At 45.8% G+C, this 15456-nt stretch overlaps 1 protein-coding gene across 7 annotated transcripts in view; it reads left to right on the forward strand.

Moving 5' to 3' along the window:
• STAB2 (stabilin 2) overlaps positions 1-15456 on the forward strand; it is a 142480-nt gene that overhangs the window by 105375 nt on the left and 21649 nt on the right. For 6 of the 7 annotated variants that reach the window (XM_073213731.1, XM_073213726.1, XM_073213730.1 and 3 more), the window contains 11 exons: positions 2437-2556; positions 3465-3512; positions 4409-4492; positions 5737-5883; positions 6705-6845; positions 7691-7750; positions 9085-9261; positions 10622-10711; positions 12701-12847; positions 14159-14215; positions 14599-14725. In XM_073213731.1, the coding sequence (XP_073069832.1) occupies positions 2437-2556; positions 3465-3512; positions 4409-4492; positions 5737-5883; positions 6705-6845; positions 7691-7750; positions 9085-9261; positions 10622-10711; positions 12701-12847; positions 14159-14215; positions 14599-14725 (1198 nt within the window). The remainder of the gene's footprint in view (positions 1-2436; positions 2557-3464; positions 3513-4408; positions 4493-5736; positions 5884-6704; positions 6846-7690; positions 7751-9084; positions 9262-10621; positions 10712-12700; positions 12848-14158; positions 14216-14598; positions 14726-15456) is intronic. The other variant, XM_073213732.1, reaches the window with a different exon arrangement.

Raw genomic sequence — 15456 nt, forward strand, 5'->3', positions numbered from 1 at the left:
AAGAAATGGACACTTAGTGCGTAAATGACTTGTCAGTCAGTCAGTCAGTCAGTCAGTCAGTCAGTCAGTTGTTAGCTCGTTCATTGGTTAAATAAGGAAAGCGGAGTCGGGGAGTTCAGGGCCAGGCAAGCAGTGAACTTCAGGACAGGAAGATGAGGCATGTTGGTTCGCAAGCTCCGGCAGAGCTTCCCGGGTGTCATCTGAAACAGGCCCCCCATACATGCAGGGCAGGGAGAGACTGAAGAAAGCCTCAGGCCCCTCCAGGTGGGTAGGTGGCAGGTTTGATAAGCAAAGGGCATGTCCATATGAGGTTTGTCCTGAAAGGCCTCAAGACCCTTACAAGATCTCTGCACTGCCCGCCAAATCTTAACAGTTTGATAGAAGCCTTAACTGGGTTCAGGCACATGTACTGTCCGGATGGTCTCAGCACCACTTCACTGACTCAAGGCTGTGTCCTGGGGGCAGTCCCTGGGGGCAGGAAAGGCAGGCAGAACCCACATTCCAAGGGTGGCGAGGGGCAAGGAGCCTCCAATTGCTGGGGTCCAGCTCATGGGACAGCTGGCAGTCATGTGTTCTCGAGGACGGTCCCCAACAGGTGGTAGTTGTCTGTCTACCTTCTCCATGAGATATGAATTGAGTTCATCCACTAAGAGTGAGGGTCAGGGATTTAGAGCCGCAGAGAAAGGTGCATGTAAGAGATGAATTCTCCAGGGAGAGAAAAATTAAATGCACCGGACAAGTACAGAAGTGGTCATGTTTATGCATGTAACTCTAAAGGGAGTCCAGACAGGACATACATGGGACAACAGTGCCCTGCCAGGAGGGCAGGCCCAGAGGTGGCAGAATGGGTGGGCTAGAGTCCACCAAACACTGTGCTGGAGGGAGAGAGGAGAGGTGGGGCTCTCACTGCCTGGCCATCCGGGCCGTGCTAAGACACAGCCAGCAACAGGGCCCCAGGTGGGCTGAGTGGATGGGTAAGACATGGGTGAGAAACAGGCCCAGGGGCGGGCCCTGCAGGCCAGAGGAGATCAGAGCTGCAGCGTCAGAGGGAGGTTGAGCTGATGAAAGCTGGCAGGCAGAGAAAGCAGGATACTTGGAACAGAGCTTTCAGGAGCCGGCCGCTCTAATGTTGAGACAAAGGCAGGGGTGGTCAAGGCGTGGTGGCAGGGGTGGAGTGGGGACAGGGGCAGTAGAGCTCATTGACAGGGATGTCGGCACCACCAAAGATGTCACAGGCATGGAGGGAAAGCCAGTGATGCAGGTGCCACTGCCAGGACCAAAGCAGAAGAAAGAGCAACTGCAGGGTCCGTGCGCTCTGAGGGAGCCGGGCTTGTAAAGGGGGAGGAGGTAGAAGTACTTGGAAGTGGCGATGCTCAGTGAGAAAGATGCCATCCCAGCCCCAGACCATGAAGTGTGGGGTGAGGGAGGAGGACAGCCTCACATGAGAGCCTCCAGGAGAACTGTTTGCAGGAGGCAGACGCTTCTTCAGTAAGAGGTGACGAGAGCCTTCTGGGAACAGGTAGAGACTGTTGGAGTTTGCTAATGTGGCCGTGACCTCAGATGGCACCAGAAGGGTTTGTGAGGGCAGTGGGAAGGGACGGGATCAGATCACAGTCACACAGTATAGTGTCCGTGTGGTAGGGCATAACCCTGGACACCTAGACCTCTGCTGTTGACTGAGATCAACAGGAAGGTGGGATAAGAGGGGATTCATCCTGGTGATCTTAGGGCATGTTGGGTATTGGGACAATACAGTCCAGGGCATTTGGCTGGAAGATCCAGGGTCTTCCTGGCTGATGGCTAATAGTCTCTCAGGGGCCAACAGCTCACTTTGCTGTGTCACTTTGATGCAGGAATCTGGGGCACCAAGACCCTCCTGAGCTGAAATATGCTCCACAGATACTTTGGGAACATAAGGTGGGAGGGAAGGAAGATTTTAGGACTGTCCACCTCCTTCTCTGCACAAAGCAACGGGATTTTTTTGTCCCAAGCTTTACATTCTTCCCCATCCAGAAACTTTACTTAGCTGCAGAACCCTTCTTACCGTTCCCATGGAGGCTGGTTGTAAACTATACTTTGCTTTCTCAGTATTTAAGTCTCAGCCCCATTTCCCACAGTTTATAAGCTTCTTTGCAGACATGGACAGTGTGTTCTATTTTACACCAACTGCCTTCTAGCTGATGACGGTTACTTTTGCTATGATGGGACCAGAGTTTAGCCTAAAGCTGGAAAGTGTCAAACAAGATTGGTGCCTTTCTAGTTAGCCCTCAGGTGCTGAGAAATTCCCATTTGGCCACTCGGAGCATACTTGTACAGGACTGGAGATCCAGCCGAACCCGTTGTCTTGGGTTTATGAATATCACTTTATGAATATCAGCAGAGCAGGCAAACCAACCAGTCTGATTCCTATCCCCCACCCCTTGGAAATTTTACCAGAAAAATGGCGGCTGTAGTGAATTTGCTATCTGCAGTCACACTGCGCAGGAAGACAGGACCTGTACGTGCAAGCCGAACTACATCGGGGATGGGTTTACCTGCCACGGCAACATCCAGCAGGTAATGCGAGGCACGTTTCTGTAAAGTAACCTCACTGTGCTAAGAATCCAGGTAGCCAAGGAATGTGCAAGAGCTTTGTAGCATATAAAGTTCTGCAAAATTGTGAAAGACTTCTTATATAAAGTATCAATGAAAATAAATTTTATCTACCCACGGGAATTCATTTGACCTGGACCGTAATGATTTAGATCAACGGTGCCACAGTCAGAAACCCTTGGGTTTGAATTTAGCTCTGCCACTTGGTCATGTTGACTTCGGACAGATTACATCATCTCATCTCTCTAGGCATCAGTTTTCTAATCTGTAAAAGAAAATGATAGAGGTACCAACCCCATTAGGTTGTTATACAAATTAGATGAGACAGTGTATGTAACAGGCACAAAGCACACAGGAACTCAAAGGCATTGCCACAAAGGGATGGCCGTCACTGTGTGTGTGTGTGTGTGTGTACGTGTGAGCATCGGGACTGGGCAGTGTGGTGCTTGTAGATTTCTACCTGTTACAAAATGAACATTCTGTTTTTTGGTTTAAAGAGAGATTACAGCATTCTGGCTGATCAACTATTCTTGTTAATAGAGAAACTAAATCTGCCATAAACCCATAACAGATTTTTTTTTTTAATATTTGAACCTTTAAAAATGCTCTTAAAGCTCAGATGCTTCTGGAAATGGCTGAACCTTTCTATGATAAATCAGTTGGTGAGTCCAGAAAGGTTTTGGAACTCGCAGTATGTCCACATAGTCATCCTGAACATCAATTGTAAGCCTACAGATGAGACTTAGAAAAAGCCCATTGTAGCAGAATGATAGACACTCTCAATCTTAGAGAAATCGTCCTGTGATAACACTGTATTGTTCTTGAGGATAATGCATAGACATTAAGTGAACCTGCCCTGTCTTTGTCTCTAGGAGCTTCCCAGGAACCCAAAAACTTCCCAGTATTTCTTCCAGTTGATGGTAAGAACTTGTGTGTCTGTCTAGCTGTAACAGTTGGGTCTGTTTAGCTCTAACATGTGGGTCTCAAGCCAAAAGGACAGAATGTCTGGATGCATATATTATATATATACATGGTAGCCTGTAGCCTCTGGAGTTGCTAAGGGTAGAAGCAAGTCTGAGAACCTGGATTTCTGGAATAGGCTCTGTGTTGGTCTTTTGCAAACCTCTCGAGCCTCAGATGGGCAGCATGAAAGAGTGGAATTACTGTTGCAGTGGCCCATTCTACACATAAGAATGTAGTATATGAAAAAACTGCCATCCTACCAGTAGAGAGAAGAAGTGTCATTGGGGCGATCAGTTGGCTCTCTGGATGGAAATATTAAGTTAGATCTTTCTGCACATGACACATCTGAAAAAGTTCCTGATATTTTGAAGAATAAAAGGTATAAATCTCAAAGAATAAAATCACAAAATTTGGAAGAAAATGTAAGTAATCATAAATCTTGGCATTGGCAAGAAGACAATTAGAACAATTAAGTAAATCATCTCATTGCTTATATTTGTCTTATGCTAATTATGTAAAATATGTATACGTGTAAAAGATTCTGGGAAAGAATACATGAGAACAACGGGGATGACTACTATGTGCTGGGATGGTGGATCATTATTTTCTTCTTTATACTGCACATTTTAAATCTCTAATACAATAAGCATATGCTATTTTAATAACCAGCTAAAAATAAAGATGATTTCAATGATAAGAATCTGAATGGGTTTGAATCTAAGACTAAATAAAACACAGTTCGCCCCATCCAGTTGTCATTCCTTCTGTCAGTATCTACTCTCTCTGCTGTTTGAGCCCCTGCCAGTACTTGTGTTAAGTAGGTGGCATGTGGCCCCCACCTTCCTTTCCACAGGAGCATTCTGTACAAGACCTGGTTGGTCCGGGCCCCTTCACCGTTTTGGCACCTTTATCTTCAGCCTTTGATGAGGAGCCTCGGGTGAGCATGAAAACTATGCAGAGGATGGGGGTGGAAGAGGTTTGGGACCAGAACGCAGCCTTTGAGCATCACCATGGACCCAACACTGGAGGCATTTCTGGAGACGAGATTTAGCATCTGCTGGAGCAGATTGGAAATGGGAGGGGCTGCCTCTCAGCATAGGGCCCCCTATCAGGGGAAACATTCACACGGATCTGAGATAACCACTAGCCAGAGACCCTCTAAAGGACTTTCCTAAATAGGGTAGGAGGTTGGCAAGGATCAACAGTTTTTAAATGGTCCAAACCTCCCGTAGGCAAAAAAAAAAAAAAAAAAAAAAAGGAATGCTGAATCAAAGGGATTTAAATAGATTCTTTGTTTGCAGGACTTATCAGAGCCTTTACTATTCTAATATTCACTGGGACTCTTTATGGTGGATTACCTATGAATATATAATAATATAGCAAACATTTATTGAGTGTGTCAGACACTGTTTCTAGTGCCTGGCCTAGATTAACTCATTTAGTCTTCATGACATCCCTGTGATCTGAGTACTACTGTTATCCCCATTTTACCGTCAAGAGTTACATTGACAGAAGTAACTTTCCCAAGGTCACATGACCAGAAAATGGTAGAGCAAGGACTCAAACATGACTCCAGAGCCTGAGTTCTTCACCACACACACTGCCTTTCTTTGCATGTAGGGGTACTAAAATGATTTTTGAAAGAATTTGACATTTGGTAGTTTTTTAAGAAAGCATCAGAGGAATTATCATGAACACTGAGAACCTTGTAGGCTTTTTATTACACTGGCTTTATGGATAATATTGTTTGCATTTTGACTCACAAATGGAGTAACATAATGATCTTTTCCAGACGAAAGTTTCCAGGTACCTCTCTAAGAGGGGGATGTACTATGCAGTATTTCCTAGTTTTTGGACAAGAAAGCTCCTTTATCAAGTAGCCTCTCACAGGACCGGGGTCCTTGACCTGTGCTGTGAAATGCTGGGTCAGAGCAGCTTGAAGTTCTCCTCCATTCTGAGATTCTACACTGGATGCAGGAAGGGAACGAGGGCCACTTTCTCTCTCTTTAGTGAACAGCCTCTGCCCTGTAACCCTGGCCCCAAGCCAGCCCTGACTGCTTACTTCCCAGGACCTGGGGAGGGAGAACTGTTGGGGGACAGCACAGATGAGAGGACAGCCTCAGGGAACATTGGAGCAGAAGGCTCCTGGCTCTGGCTGGAACCCTCTGATTTCTATCACAGATTAAAGACTGGGACAAACAGGGCCTGATGCCCCAGGTTCTTCGATACCATGTCATCGCGTGCCACCAGCTGCTTCTGGAAAATCTGAAACTGATCCCAAATGCTACTTCTCTCCAGGGGGAGTCAATTGTCATCTCCGTCTCTCAGGTAAGAGAGGCCACTTCAGGAAGGTGCTCATCTTCTTTGGGCCTTCTCTCTTCTCCTCCTCCTTAATTTAATACCAGTAATAAGAAGAAGAACTAACACATGTTCAGTGCTTTCTATGTGCCAGATACTAGTCTTAAATATTTGCTGTGTACTAACTCATTTAATCCTCAAAACAATCCCATAATGTAGATGCTATTATTTCCCCCAATTTAAAAATTAGTAAGTTGAGCTCAGAGAAGTTAAGAAATTAGTCCAAGGTCACACAGCAAGTAAATACTAGAGCTGGAACTGAAACTCAGAGGCAAGGCAGCTTCAGGTGGTCAACAGAACTGCTTTTGGAAGCATTGGTCAAAGGCTAGAGAGGAATGAAAGCTTCTGATCGCAGTCACTAGACCATGCTGGTCTCCTTCCTCCCCACAACAGAGAAACAAATGATGGCTGTAGGTTCAGTGCAAAGGGAGAAAAGTATATGGTGGAGACAGAAAGGAGGTTGGTGATACACAGAACACATGTGAAAGAGAAGCCAGTTTTCATGCTTGTTATTTCTAATTTGACAATCACGGTAAAATGACTGTTTCTGTTGATATTTGCGATTCACTTCTCCAAGAGAAAATTACATTCTTGCCCCAGTTTCCTTTATATAATCATAATTTTTAAAATGTGCTCAAGTAATTGGATCTTCAGATTTTGCCCCCAGCTCCACTTAAGCTTTCACTTTCTCGATGATTTATCATGTTGGTGAAGCCTGCTGAAAGAAATGACTTTGTGTCTATTTCTCTTCGTACTCATTTCTTTTTTTCCTTCTTGTTGGTTGATTTCAGGATAAGGTGTTTATAAATAATAAAGCCAACATCATATCCAGCGATATCATCAGCACCAATGGAATCATTCACATCATAGACAAGTTGCTCTCTCCCAAAAACATGCATGTCACTCCTAAAGATGCCTCCGGAAGGATTCTGGTGGGTTGACTCATTGCCGTAGTCTCAGCCCTGCGTGACTCATAATACGCAGAATTTATTGTCTCAATTCTGATTTTGAGGCATTGTTCTGAGACGTTTTAATTTTGCTGCTTTGATCTCAAAACTACTATTAAAAGCCTAGTAAATATTGTTGTTAGTAAGAAGCAAATAGGTCGAAGTCTGATTTTGTAAGATTTCCTTTGGTGTCCATGACAGGTGGTCTTGCATAGATTTGAAAGATGGACAAGTTACATAGATGGATGATAGATAGATAGATAGATATGGATACATAGGTATGTATCATTAAAGCTAAACCTGGAATAAAACTCCTCCATTGACAGAAAAGACTATTTTAATTTTTATTGTTATTTAGGATTGGCCAGGGTTCACTGCAGACCACAGAACCCACTATATCTAACTTATACAAAAAGGAGTTTTAAAATATTAAGTACATCACCAAATCCCTGCCAGTGCCACCTGTCTCCAGCCTCATCACCAAGGACAAGAGAGTTGGGATACCAGACGCCTCCACCATGGTGCCTGTCAAAAAGGCTCTCTCTACTAGCAGCCACTGCCACCTCCTGTTACTTCTTTCCACCAATAAGTCCTGCACCAGCGCTTCTGCTTGGTGGATCCTCTATCACATATGGGCTCTCGCTGCAAGGGAGTCTGGGAAAATGGAGTGCTTAGCCTTCAAGCTTCCAGAGCTGGAGTGGGCACTGATAAGCCAATCTACAGTACCTGCCGTGTTATCATATTTGTACTTTATTCAGTTGAGCTTTTGTTAAAGTGTTTTGTAAATTGTATGAAGAAAGATATCATTCCCATTTTTATTATCTTTGCAGCAAAATCTTACGACAGTAGCAGTAAACCATGGCTACGTCAGATTTAGCAACTTAATACAGGTAAAAAAAAAAACCTGTGGGATAACCTGCCTAAAGAGGTTTGTTTTCTGGAGGGTCTTTCATAGGTTTTTTGGTGGTTTTGTGTTTGTTGTTTGCTGTTTTGTATTGTTTGGGTCACGAGTCAGCTGCTGTGTGATCTGTGATCTGTGTGGGGAAGTGTGAATTTTCTAGAGAAAAAAGTCATTCTCTGCCATTCCAGTCCCAAAATGTATGGTTTGCTGAGCTATATAATGTACATTGGCTGAGTTAGAAATTGATGTATTTGAGGAATTCATGTGTGCCAGTCCCTGAACAGATGCTTCACACCTGGACTTAGCACGTTGATTATAGAAGCGGGCAAGTTGAGAGGCAGAATGGAGACATCTTTGTGAGACAGGTAGACATTGCATATAAAACCATATCTTTCTGACTTCAGAGACAGTTCCCACAAATGAGTAGAGGAATTCCCTGTTCAACAAAGGTTTCTGAGGAGAAGCAGGGAGAAACAGGGTCCTCTGAGATCCCCTCTCCTCCACCTGCCCCCAAGAAATCCTAGGAGGGCTTTAAGAACCCAGGGTGGGACCCCCACAGCACAGTCTACCAACCTCTGCATAGACCAGTGGTTTCCAAAATGGCCTGGGGAATCTCTGGAGAGCTTTTTAGAAACAGAGACTTCAAGGTGTTCAAAATGAGAATCTCCAGGAATGTTACAGACAAGAATCTTTACCCACTCATCTACCCCTAAAACTTCTTGGTCATCCCCACACCTGGGCATCAGGTCTGGTTAAACAGAAGCTTTTATAGGAAGTAAGCCAATCCCCCAGGGCTCATTAAAAGGGAATAATAAATCCTGCTTCATAGGGCTGTTGGGAAAACTACAAGAAAAATGTGTATGATGCATCCAGGTTATAGAATGCTCTCAGAATGATTCTTCCCCATTCATCTGGCACTTTCTTTTTTGAATCTTTATGATCTAGAAATCATATAAATATGCAGGAGTATTTCAATTTTGTATAGGTTTCACTTTTTTAAATGAAATATAAGAATAATTTCTTCCAGAAATTAAAATATTTGGGTAGGAGTAGTAGTAAAAAGAAAAGAAAAAAATATCTTTGCCAAAGTTTGTATTTCCATCAACAAAAGCCAAGAATTTAACTTTTTGCTGTGCTTTCTAAGAAAATGAGGGTCAGAATGGCTGGAGTGTGATGGGCTGCTAGCTGGGGCTGTGTCTCCCTCGAATCAGCCTGAGCCCTAATAAGCCCAAGGGCAGGCCTGGTGGGGACCGCCCCCCTTTGGGTGGCTTGCGTCTCCTGGCTGCGCTTTGCTGTGCATGTGAGCTGCTCCCTGTGTTTCAGGATGCAGGCTTGCTGAGCCTCATCACCGACCCTGTCCACACTCCGGTCACCCTCTTCTGGCCCAGCGACCAAGCCCTCCAAGCCCTGCCCCGCGAACAACAGGATTTCCTGTTCAACCAAGACAACAAGGACAAGCTGAAGGAGTACTTGAAGTTCCATGTGATCCGAGATTCCAGGGTATTTTGTTTCCCCACAGGTGTGAGTGCAGGAGATGCCCCCCCACCCCCACCCACGGGATGAGCAAATGCAGGAATTGGCCCCGTGGCTCTGCCTCCCCAGGATGAAGGCCCCACCTGTCCTCCTCTGATTGGCATGGTTAATCGGCCGGAGCAGTATACACCACACCTGGTTCTGCTTCTCAGCCCTGCCATTACTTTGTTTCCTAACTTTAACCACTCTCCGAGGGCATCCTTCCCCCTTGTACTGCAGATCACCCTTCTCTCCCCGCTAGTCCTCACGGCTGTTGACACTGTTCCCAACTTTCTGCAGATGGACTCTTTCTCTCCCAAATTCTAAAATTTCTAGACAAAGGACTGATTCATCCAGCTGCCATCAGCTGTTCACTCCTGAACCGATCTACTGTGATGAGGGAAGCAAGACCTCGTAGGAACATGGCAGTGCATGCTGACCCCCTGTCACTTTGAGTCCTCAGCCAGGACCCGTGGTCCCCTCCAGGAGTGAATCTATCTAATCCTAGAATGCCAGATGCCCTAACTTTGGTTAATTCCTAAGACCTGTATTAGTTACCTTGGGCGGCCATAACAAATTGCCACAGGCAGGTGGCCTAAAACAACAGATTTATTCTCTCAGAGTTCTGGAGGCCAGGAGTCTGAGGTCAAGGAGCTGACAAGGGTGTGCCTTCGGGAGGTGCTGAGGGAGAATCTGTGGCATGCCTCCCTCCTCCCTTCCGGTGGCTGCCAGAAATCCTTGGCATTCTTTGGTGTTTCTTGGCTTCGTGATGCAGTCTCCGTCACTGCTCTCACATGGCTGGCTTCTCACTGTGTATTTCTGTGTCTCCACATGGCATTCTCCTCTTCTTTTCTTCTTATAAGGACACCAGTCATATTGGATTAAGGGCCCACTCTAGTCCAGTATGACCTCAACCTCACTAATTACATCTGCCCTGGCCCAGTTCCCAAGGTCACATTCTGAGGTAATAGGGGAGAGGACTTCAGTATAACTTTAGAGGGCACCCAATTCAACCTATAATAGCCCCCTATGCCATTTCCCTAACCCAGTGATACTGCTACTGGCTTCATACACCAAGACAACATCTTCCTCAGATTCCCAAGTGTGATGAGGGATGGGAGGGTGGTTGAAACCAGCCTCGCTGGAGAGACCGTCACCCAAGAAAGACTTCCCAGCTTCCTGGAGAGCCCATGATCATTCTCCCTTTTGATGATCTCTACTGTCACTTTAAAGCTGGAATCATTACAAGTGTTGGAAAACTTGTGTCTGAATTTGGCTGGTCCGGCGCAGTGCCTTTGGGCCGTCCCTCAGCCGGTCTGGGTGTGAGTGGGGTCTGTCACTCCAACAGGTTTCATCGGTGGACCTCCCCAGAGCCGCTGTCTGGAAGACCCTGCAGGGTTCAGAGCTGAGCGTGAAGTGTGGGGCCGGCAGTGACATTGTGAGTATCGTGCCCCGGGTGCAGGGTGAGGATGCGCTAACAGCGATCCCCAGTCACCACCCCTTCAAGATGTTCACGTTTGATTCTGTTGACAGTGAGCTTGGTTTTCTCACTGTCTTTAGGGGCATTTCCCTGAGGGTAAGTAAATGGACATGGCAAACCTGATGAGCGCCGGCCAGCCCAAGCCCTTGTGACAGGGGGAGGCCCTACTTACACTCGTAGAGAGCAGCTTTTGGTCAGTTTTTTTGTTTGTTTAGTAGAACATTTTTTTCCATTCTGACACACTGAAGCAGGAAAGTGTACTGTCATTCCGTTCCCTTCCACCCCAGCCCCTCTGCTGTCTCACCTTGACCCCTTTCTTGGCAGTCAGAGCCACTTCTGGGCTATGTCTACTGAGATCAGCCAGCAAAGAGAAAACTTGCAATTTTCACCTTCCCTGGCTAGTTCCTGAACAATACTACCATCCTGTAATTCCGATGATGAATAGTCTGATAGGATAATATTTGCTACACCCTAAATCTTGCATAAAATGGAAAACCCAAAATGACAGTGGCTTAATTATATAGAGGTTTATCTCTTTTGTAAAAGAAATATGGACGTAGCCAATCCAAAGCTATATGGTGGCTTAGTGCAGAGAGCTCTTTCTGTCTTTCTGCTCCACAGCGCATGTTTCTGGCTTCACAGTCACCTCGAGGTCCAACTTGGCTGCTGGAGTTCCAGCCACCATGTCTACTTTCAAGGCAGTAGGAAGGTGGAAGGGCAAAAGGGAAGCAGCTCCCAGCTAAGCTGATTCCCCTCAAGAAGGCTTGTAAGAAGTCCCATGTAACATTCTGTTTCTATGTTTATGACCAGCCAGAATCCCTTTTGTGTTTGGATTGGAATTACCCTGGATTTATAACTGAATATGAGGAGTGTTAGCATCTTTATGTTCCAACTCCTGGAAAGTTGTCCTAATGTGCTTATACTTTTGAGACCAGCTGTGCTGTCTCTATAGACCAAACCAGACACCTGTCAAAGAAGCCGAACTGCTCATTCAGTGTGCAAATACAGCTTTCAGAGCATTTTGTACTGTGTTTACTCTTTGATTGGATCTTTATCACAACTCTATGTAATGGAATCATTAATCCTATTTACTGGTGAAAAAAACCACCTCAGAGAAGTTGACTTACCTGCTCACAGTCACCCAGTGCCTGTGTGGAAATGGAGGCATTTAGCCACAGTTTCCAGTGTTCTTCGCACTGAATCTCACTGTGTCCATCCCATCCAGTGATGCTGAGATTCCTCTTCTTTCTTTTCACAGAACTTTCTAAAAGTATTTCACTTCCTGACAGGAGAATGTATCCATCAACTTACTAGTTGGATGGACCTTAAGGAAAAACGCCCCAGGATTTTTGCAAGCATTCAGTGAAATAATGTATCTACAGCACAAATTAGACAATGCCTGCTACATGAGAAAAGAATTTGTTACTATTGTCTTTATAGTTAAAGCTCATCACTGGAGTAAAGGCTGGGCCAGGCCCTTGGGATGACTGCACGTGAAGTGGCCATGTCAGCAAAGGTTATCCTGACCACAGCCATGCCGTCCCTTTCTACCCTGTCACCCCCACTGCCACTGTTTCTATTTTAGTAGATGGAGGGTTGCTGAGCAGCCAGAGTGTGGGCTCAGAGGCTGACTGCCCGGGTATGAATCCCTACACCACCGGGCTGCCTGACCTTCAGCAAGTTATTAAACCTCTACTGTCTCAGTTTCCTCATCTGGAAATGGGAATACTAGTAATAGTAGCTACCTACTAGGGTTGTTTTGAGGATTAAAAGAATTTGCATAGGTAGCGCATGTTGATCAGTACTTGGCACATAATAAATGCTGAATGTTTGCTATTATATATATATATTCTTAGTTCTTTCTGAGGCTTGCAGGTGCTGGCCACAGTGTATAGCCTAGGAAGAAAAGAAGTCTGAGCATTGGTGACTATTCTCTCTCTCTCTCAGGGTGATCTCTTCCTGAACGACCAATCATGCAGAATTGTGCAGCGGGAGCTCCTGTTTGACCTGGGTGTGGCCTATGGCATTGACTGTCTACTCATTGATCCCACCCTGGGGGGCCGCTGTGACACTTTTGCCACATACAGTTTCTCGGTCAGTCCTAAAAACAATACTGTCGTAGCAGAACCTTGGAGCAAAGAGCACCCCTCGTGATGTAGCCTGGACCCTGCGGTGAAAACACTGTGGGGAGGTCCTCAGGACCCAAGAGACTGGGGGCTGAATAACGCTGTTCTTCAGACTCAGAATCAACAAGCATCTATTTAGCCATGTATAGGCCTTGCATACTCTCGGTTATCCACCCATCCACCCATCTATTCATTCCCTCGCCATTAAGGAAACAGTTGTTGGTTACCAACGATGGCCAGCTATTCCGCCAGTCACATTCAAACCCACCCATCCATTCAGTCATTCACTCCTTCATTCAACAAACATCTTTTGAGATTGTGCCAGATGAAACCATAATGAAATTGCCATATCTGACAGGGTGTGACTACAAAAGTGGTAACTGCATATAGTTCAAATGAATATTCTATGCCACCCAGGCCTCCATTCACTTATTCATTCATTCAACAACATTGGTTGCACTCTATTCTGGGCCCTGCTTGTACAAGGCAGTTCCACATTTTGCATTTCATTCCTCCATCAGGTACCATTTATTAAACCCCACCTCTGAGCCAGCCATTTGGCTCAATGCTCATCTTACCCCTACAATAATCCAATAACAGAAGTAGTTGTCATCACCTCTATTATGTAAATTTGCAAAATGAGTCTCCAAGAGGTAAAGTGACTTACAGGGCAAAGTCTGTCACCAGTTTGGCACCTGGCAACTTGTAGGCATTCAGTAAATATCCCAAATTCCTCAGATACCAATGAGCCAGAGTAGGAGCTGAAGAACCAGTTATTCTTTCTGCTCTAGAGGTTGTGTCCCTCTTAACTTCTGAAGTATATTCACACACGTACTTGCAGCTAGTCATTTTCCCTTCCAATCCCCTGGAGATCAAGCAGCAGTGAGAGTCATTATCCCTATTTTCTAGATCAGAAGACTAAGATCCAAAGCATGTGACTGGCCAAAGGTTTCGCAGCCAATTTCTAGTGGAACTGGGACAGATGTCCTCACCTCCCACTGCCACGGTGTCATATGCCTGCATGACACTGCCCTGTTCCAGCTCTGTATAACGGGGACTTCTCACCTCAAAGAACTAAACCAAGGGGCGGAGGTCTAAGGCATGCCTTCAGAATTCTCCATGGCCAAGTTGCAGTGTGTCTGCTTTTCTATTCTTGATCATAGCCAGACTATCAAGATTAATCAAGTTCCTAGTCAGTTCATCAAGGCATAAACCAAGGGCATTCCCTTGTGTCTCCCAATCGTCTTGAGTTTTAAGTGTTTCTTTTCTTACATACTAGGGGGATTGTTGGAGCTGTGTCAATACGCCCAGCTGCCCAAGGTGGAGTAAACCAAAGGTAATTATGAACGCAGTGACAGTGTTTGGAGAGCAACAGGTTTGTTTCATTATCAGACCCCATATGTGAATATGTGTGCATGTGACAGAAAGCTACCTCTCTCCCTCTCCCTCCCCAGGCAACCACACCTTTTGTAAACAGCTCTAAGACTCAGCAGATCCTTCCTCCTAAGACTGAGTTGAAATCTTCTTTCCTTGAACTCTTAACTCTGCTCCCCCCACCCAATTCATTTGCCTATCTACACCCCTAAGGAAACACCTCCCTGTACAGGGCTTGAGCCCCATGTTCGACTTGGGCAGTACCTGGTACCCTCCACTTGGGGGCGGACTAGAGCCCGAGTCCGGCGGTGGAAGGCGGAGGGATGGTTCACTCTCCTCCTTTAGGGCATGAAGCAGAAGTGTCAGTACGGCTCGGCCTTCAGAGGGTCCCTGGAAGGCTGCCAGGAGCAGTGCACCGTGGTGATACAGCTCCCCAAGTGCTGCAAGGGCTACTTCGGGAGAGACTGTCAGGGTGAGGGCGCCTCTTACCAGCTCATAGTTCTGAAAGGCTGGACAATCAATGCAGCATTTCAAAGTACTGGAATTATGAAGCGGGGGTCGGGGCGGGGGTGCACCACTCCTAAGGACTGCCTAAAAAAAGATCCAAAAGCGGTCATTCTGAAGAGTTGTGTAGCTCTCCTCCTTTTTGACTTTTGCCATATTTTTTTAAAGAGTTGAGATTCCACTGTGCATGGGTTATAATTGTGTGCAGTGCTTTTTCACCTAACATTATAGAAGATATTTCCCGTAGCGCTAGAAAACCATATTTCCTTTTTGACGCTAGTCCATGGTCCTGAAGGACTTGCATGTGGGTTTAAATGCATCTAATAGAATTCTGCCTCGGCAGGGTACTATTCTAACACGATTATGTGTGGGCCACTATTTCCTGAAACCTCCCCCTCATTCTAGGACGATTACTTCGCCCTACCTCTTTCCTCACCTGGGAAGGGCATTTAGGCCCATCCTGCGTCTAGATACAACTTGTAGCCAAGAATACATCAACAGCAGCGGCATGATAAAGTCCATGGCATTTCCCAGCTGCCGCACCTTGTTCTAAGTAAGCACATGCACTGAACGCTACTTCCCCTACATACCACTCCATTTTAAACTCCCAACAACCCCTAAGAAGTAGATTCCATTGTTATCCCCGTCTTACAGGAGAGAAAACGGAGGCACAGAGAAGGTAGGAAGCAAGCCCAAGGT

This window comes from Manis javanica, chromosome 10 (assembly GCF_040802235.1).
Source record: "Manis javanica isolate MJ-LG chromosome 10, MJ_LKY, whole genome shotgun sequence".
NCBI classification, from domain to species: domain Eukaryota; kingdom Metazoa; phylum Chordata; class Mammalia; order Pholidota; family Manidae; genus Manis; species Manis javanica.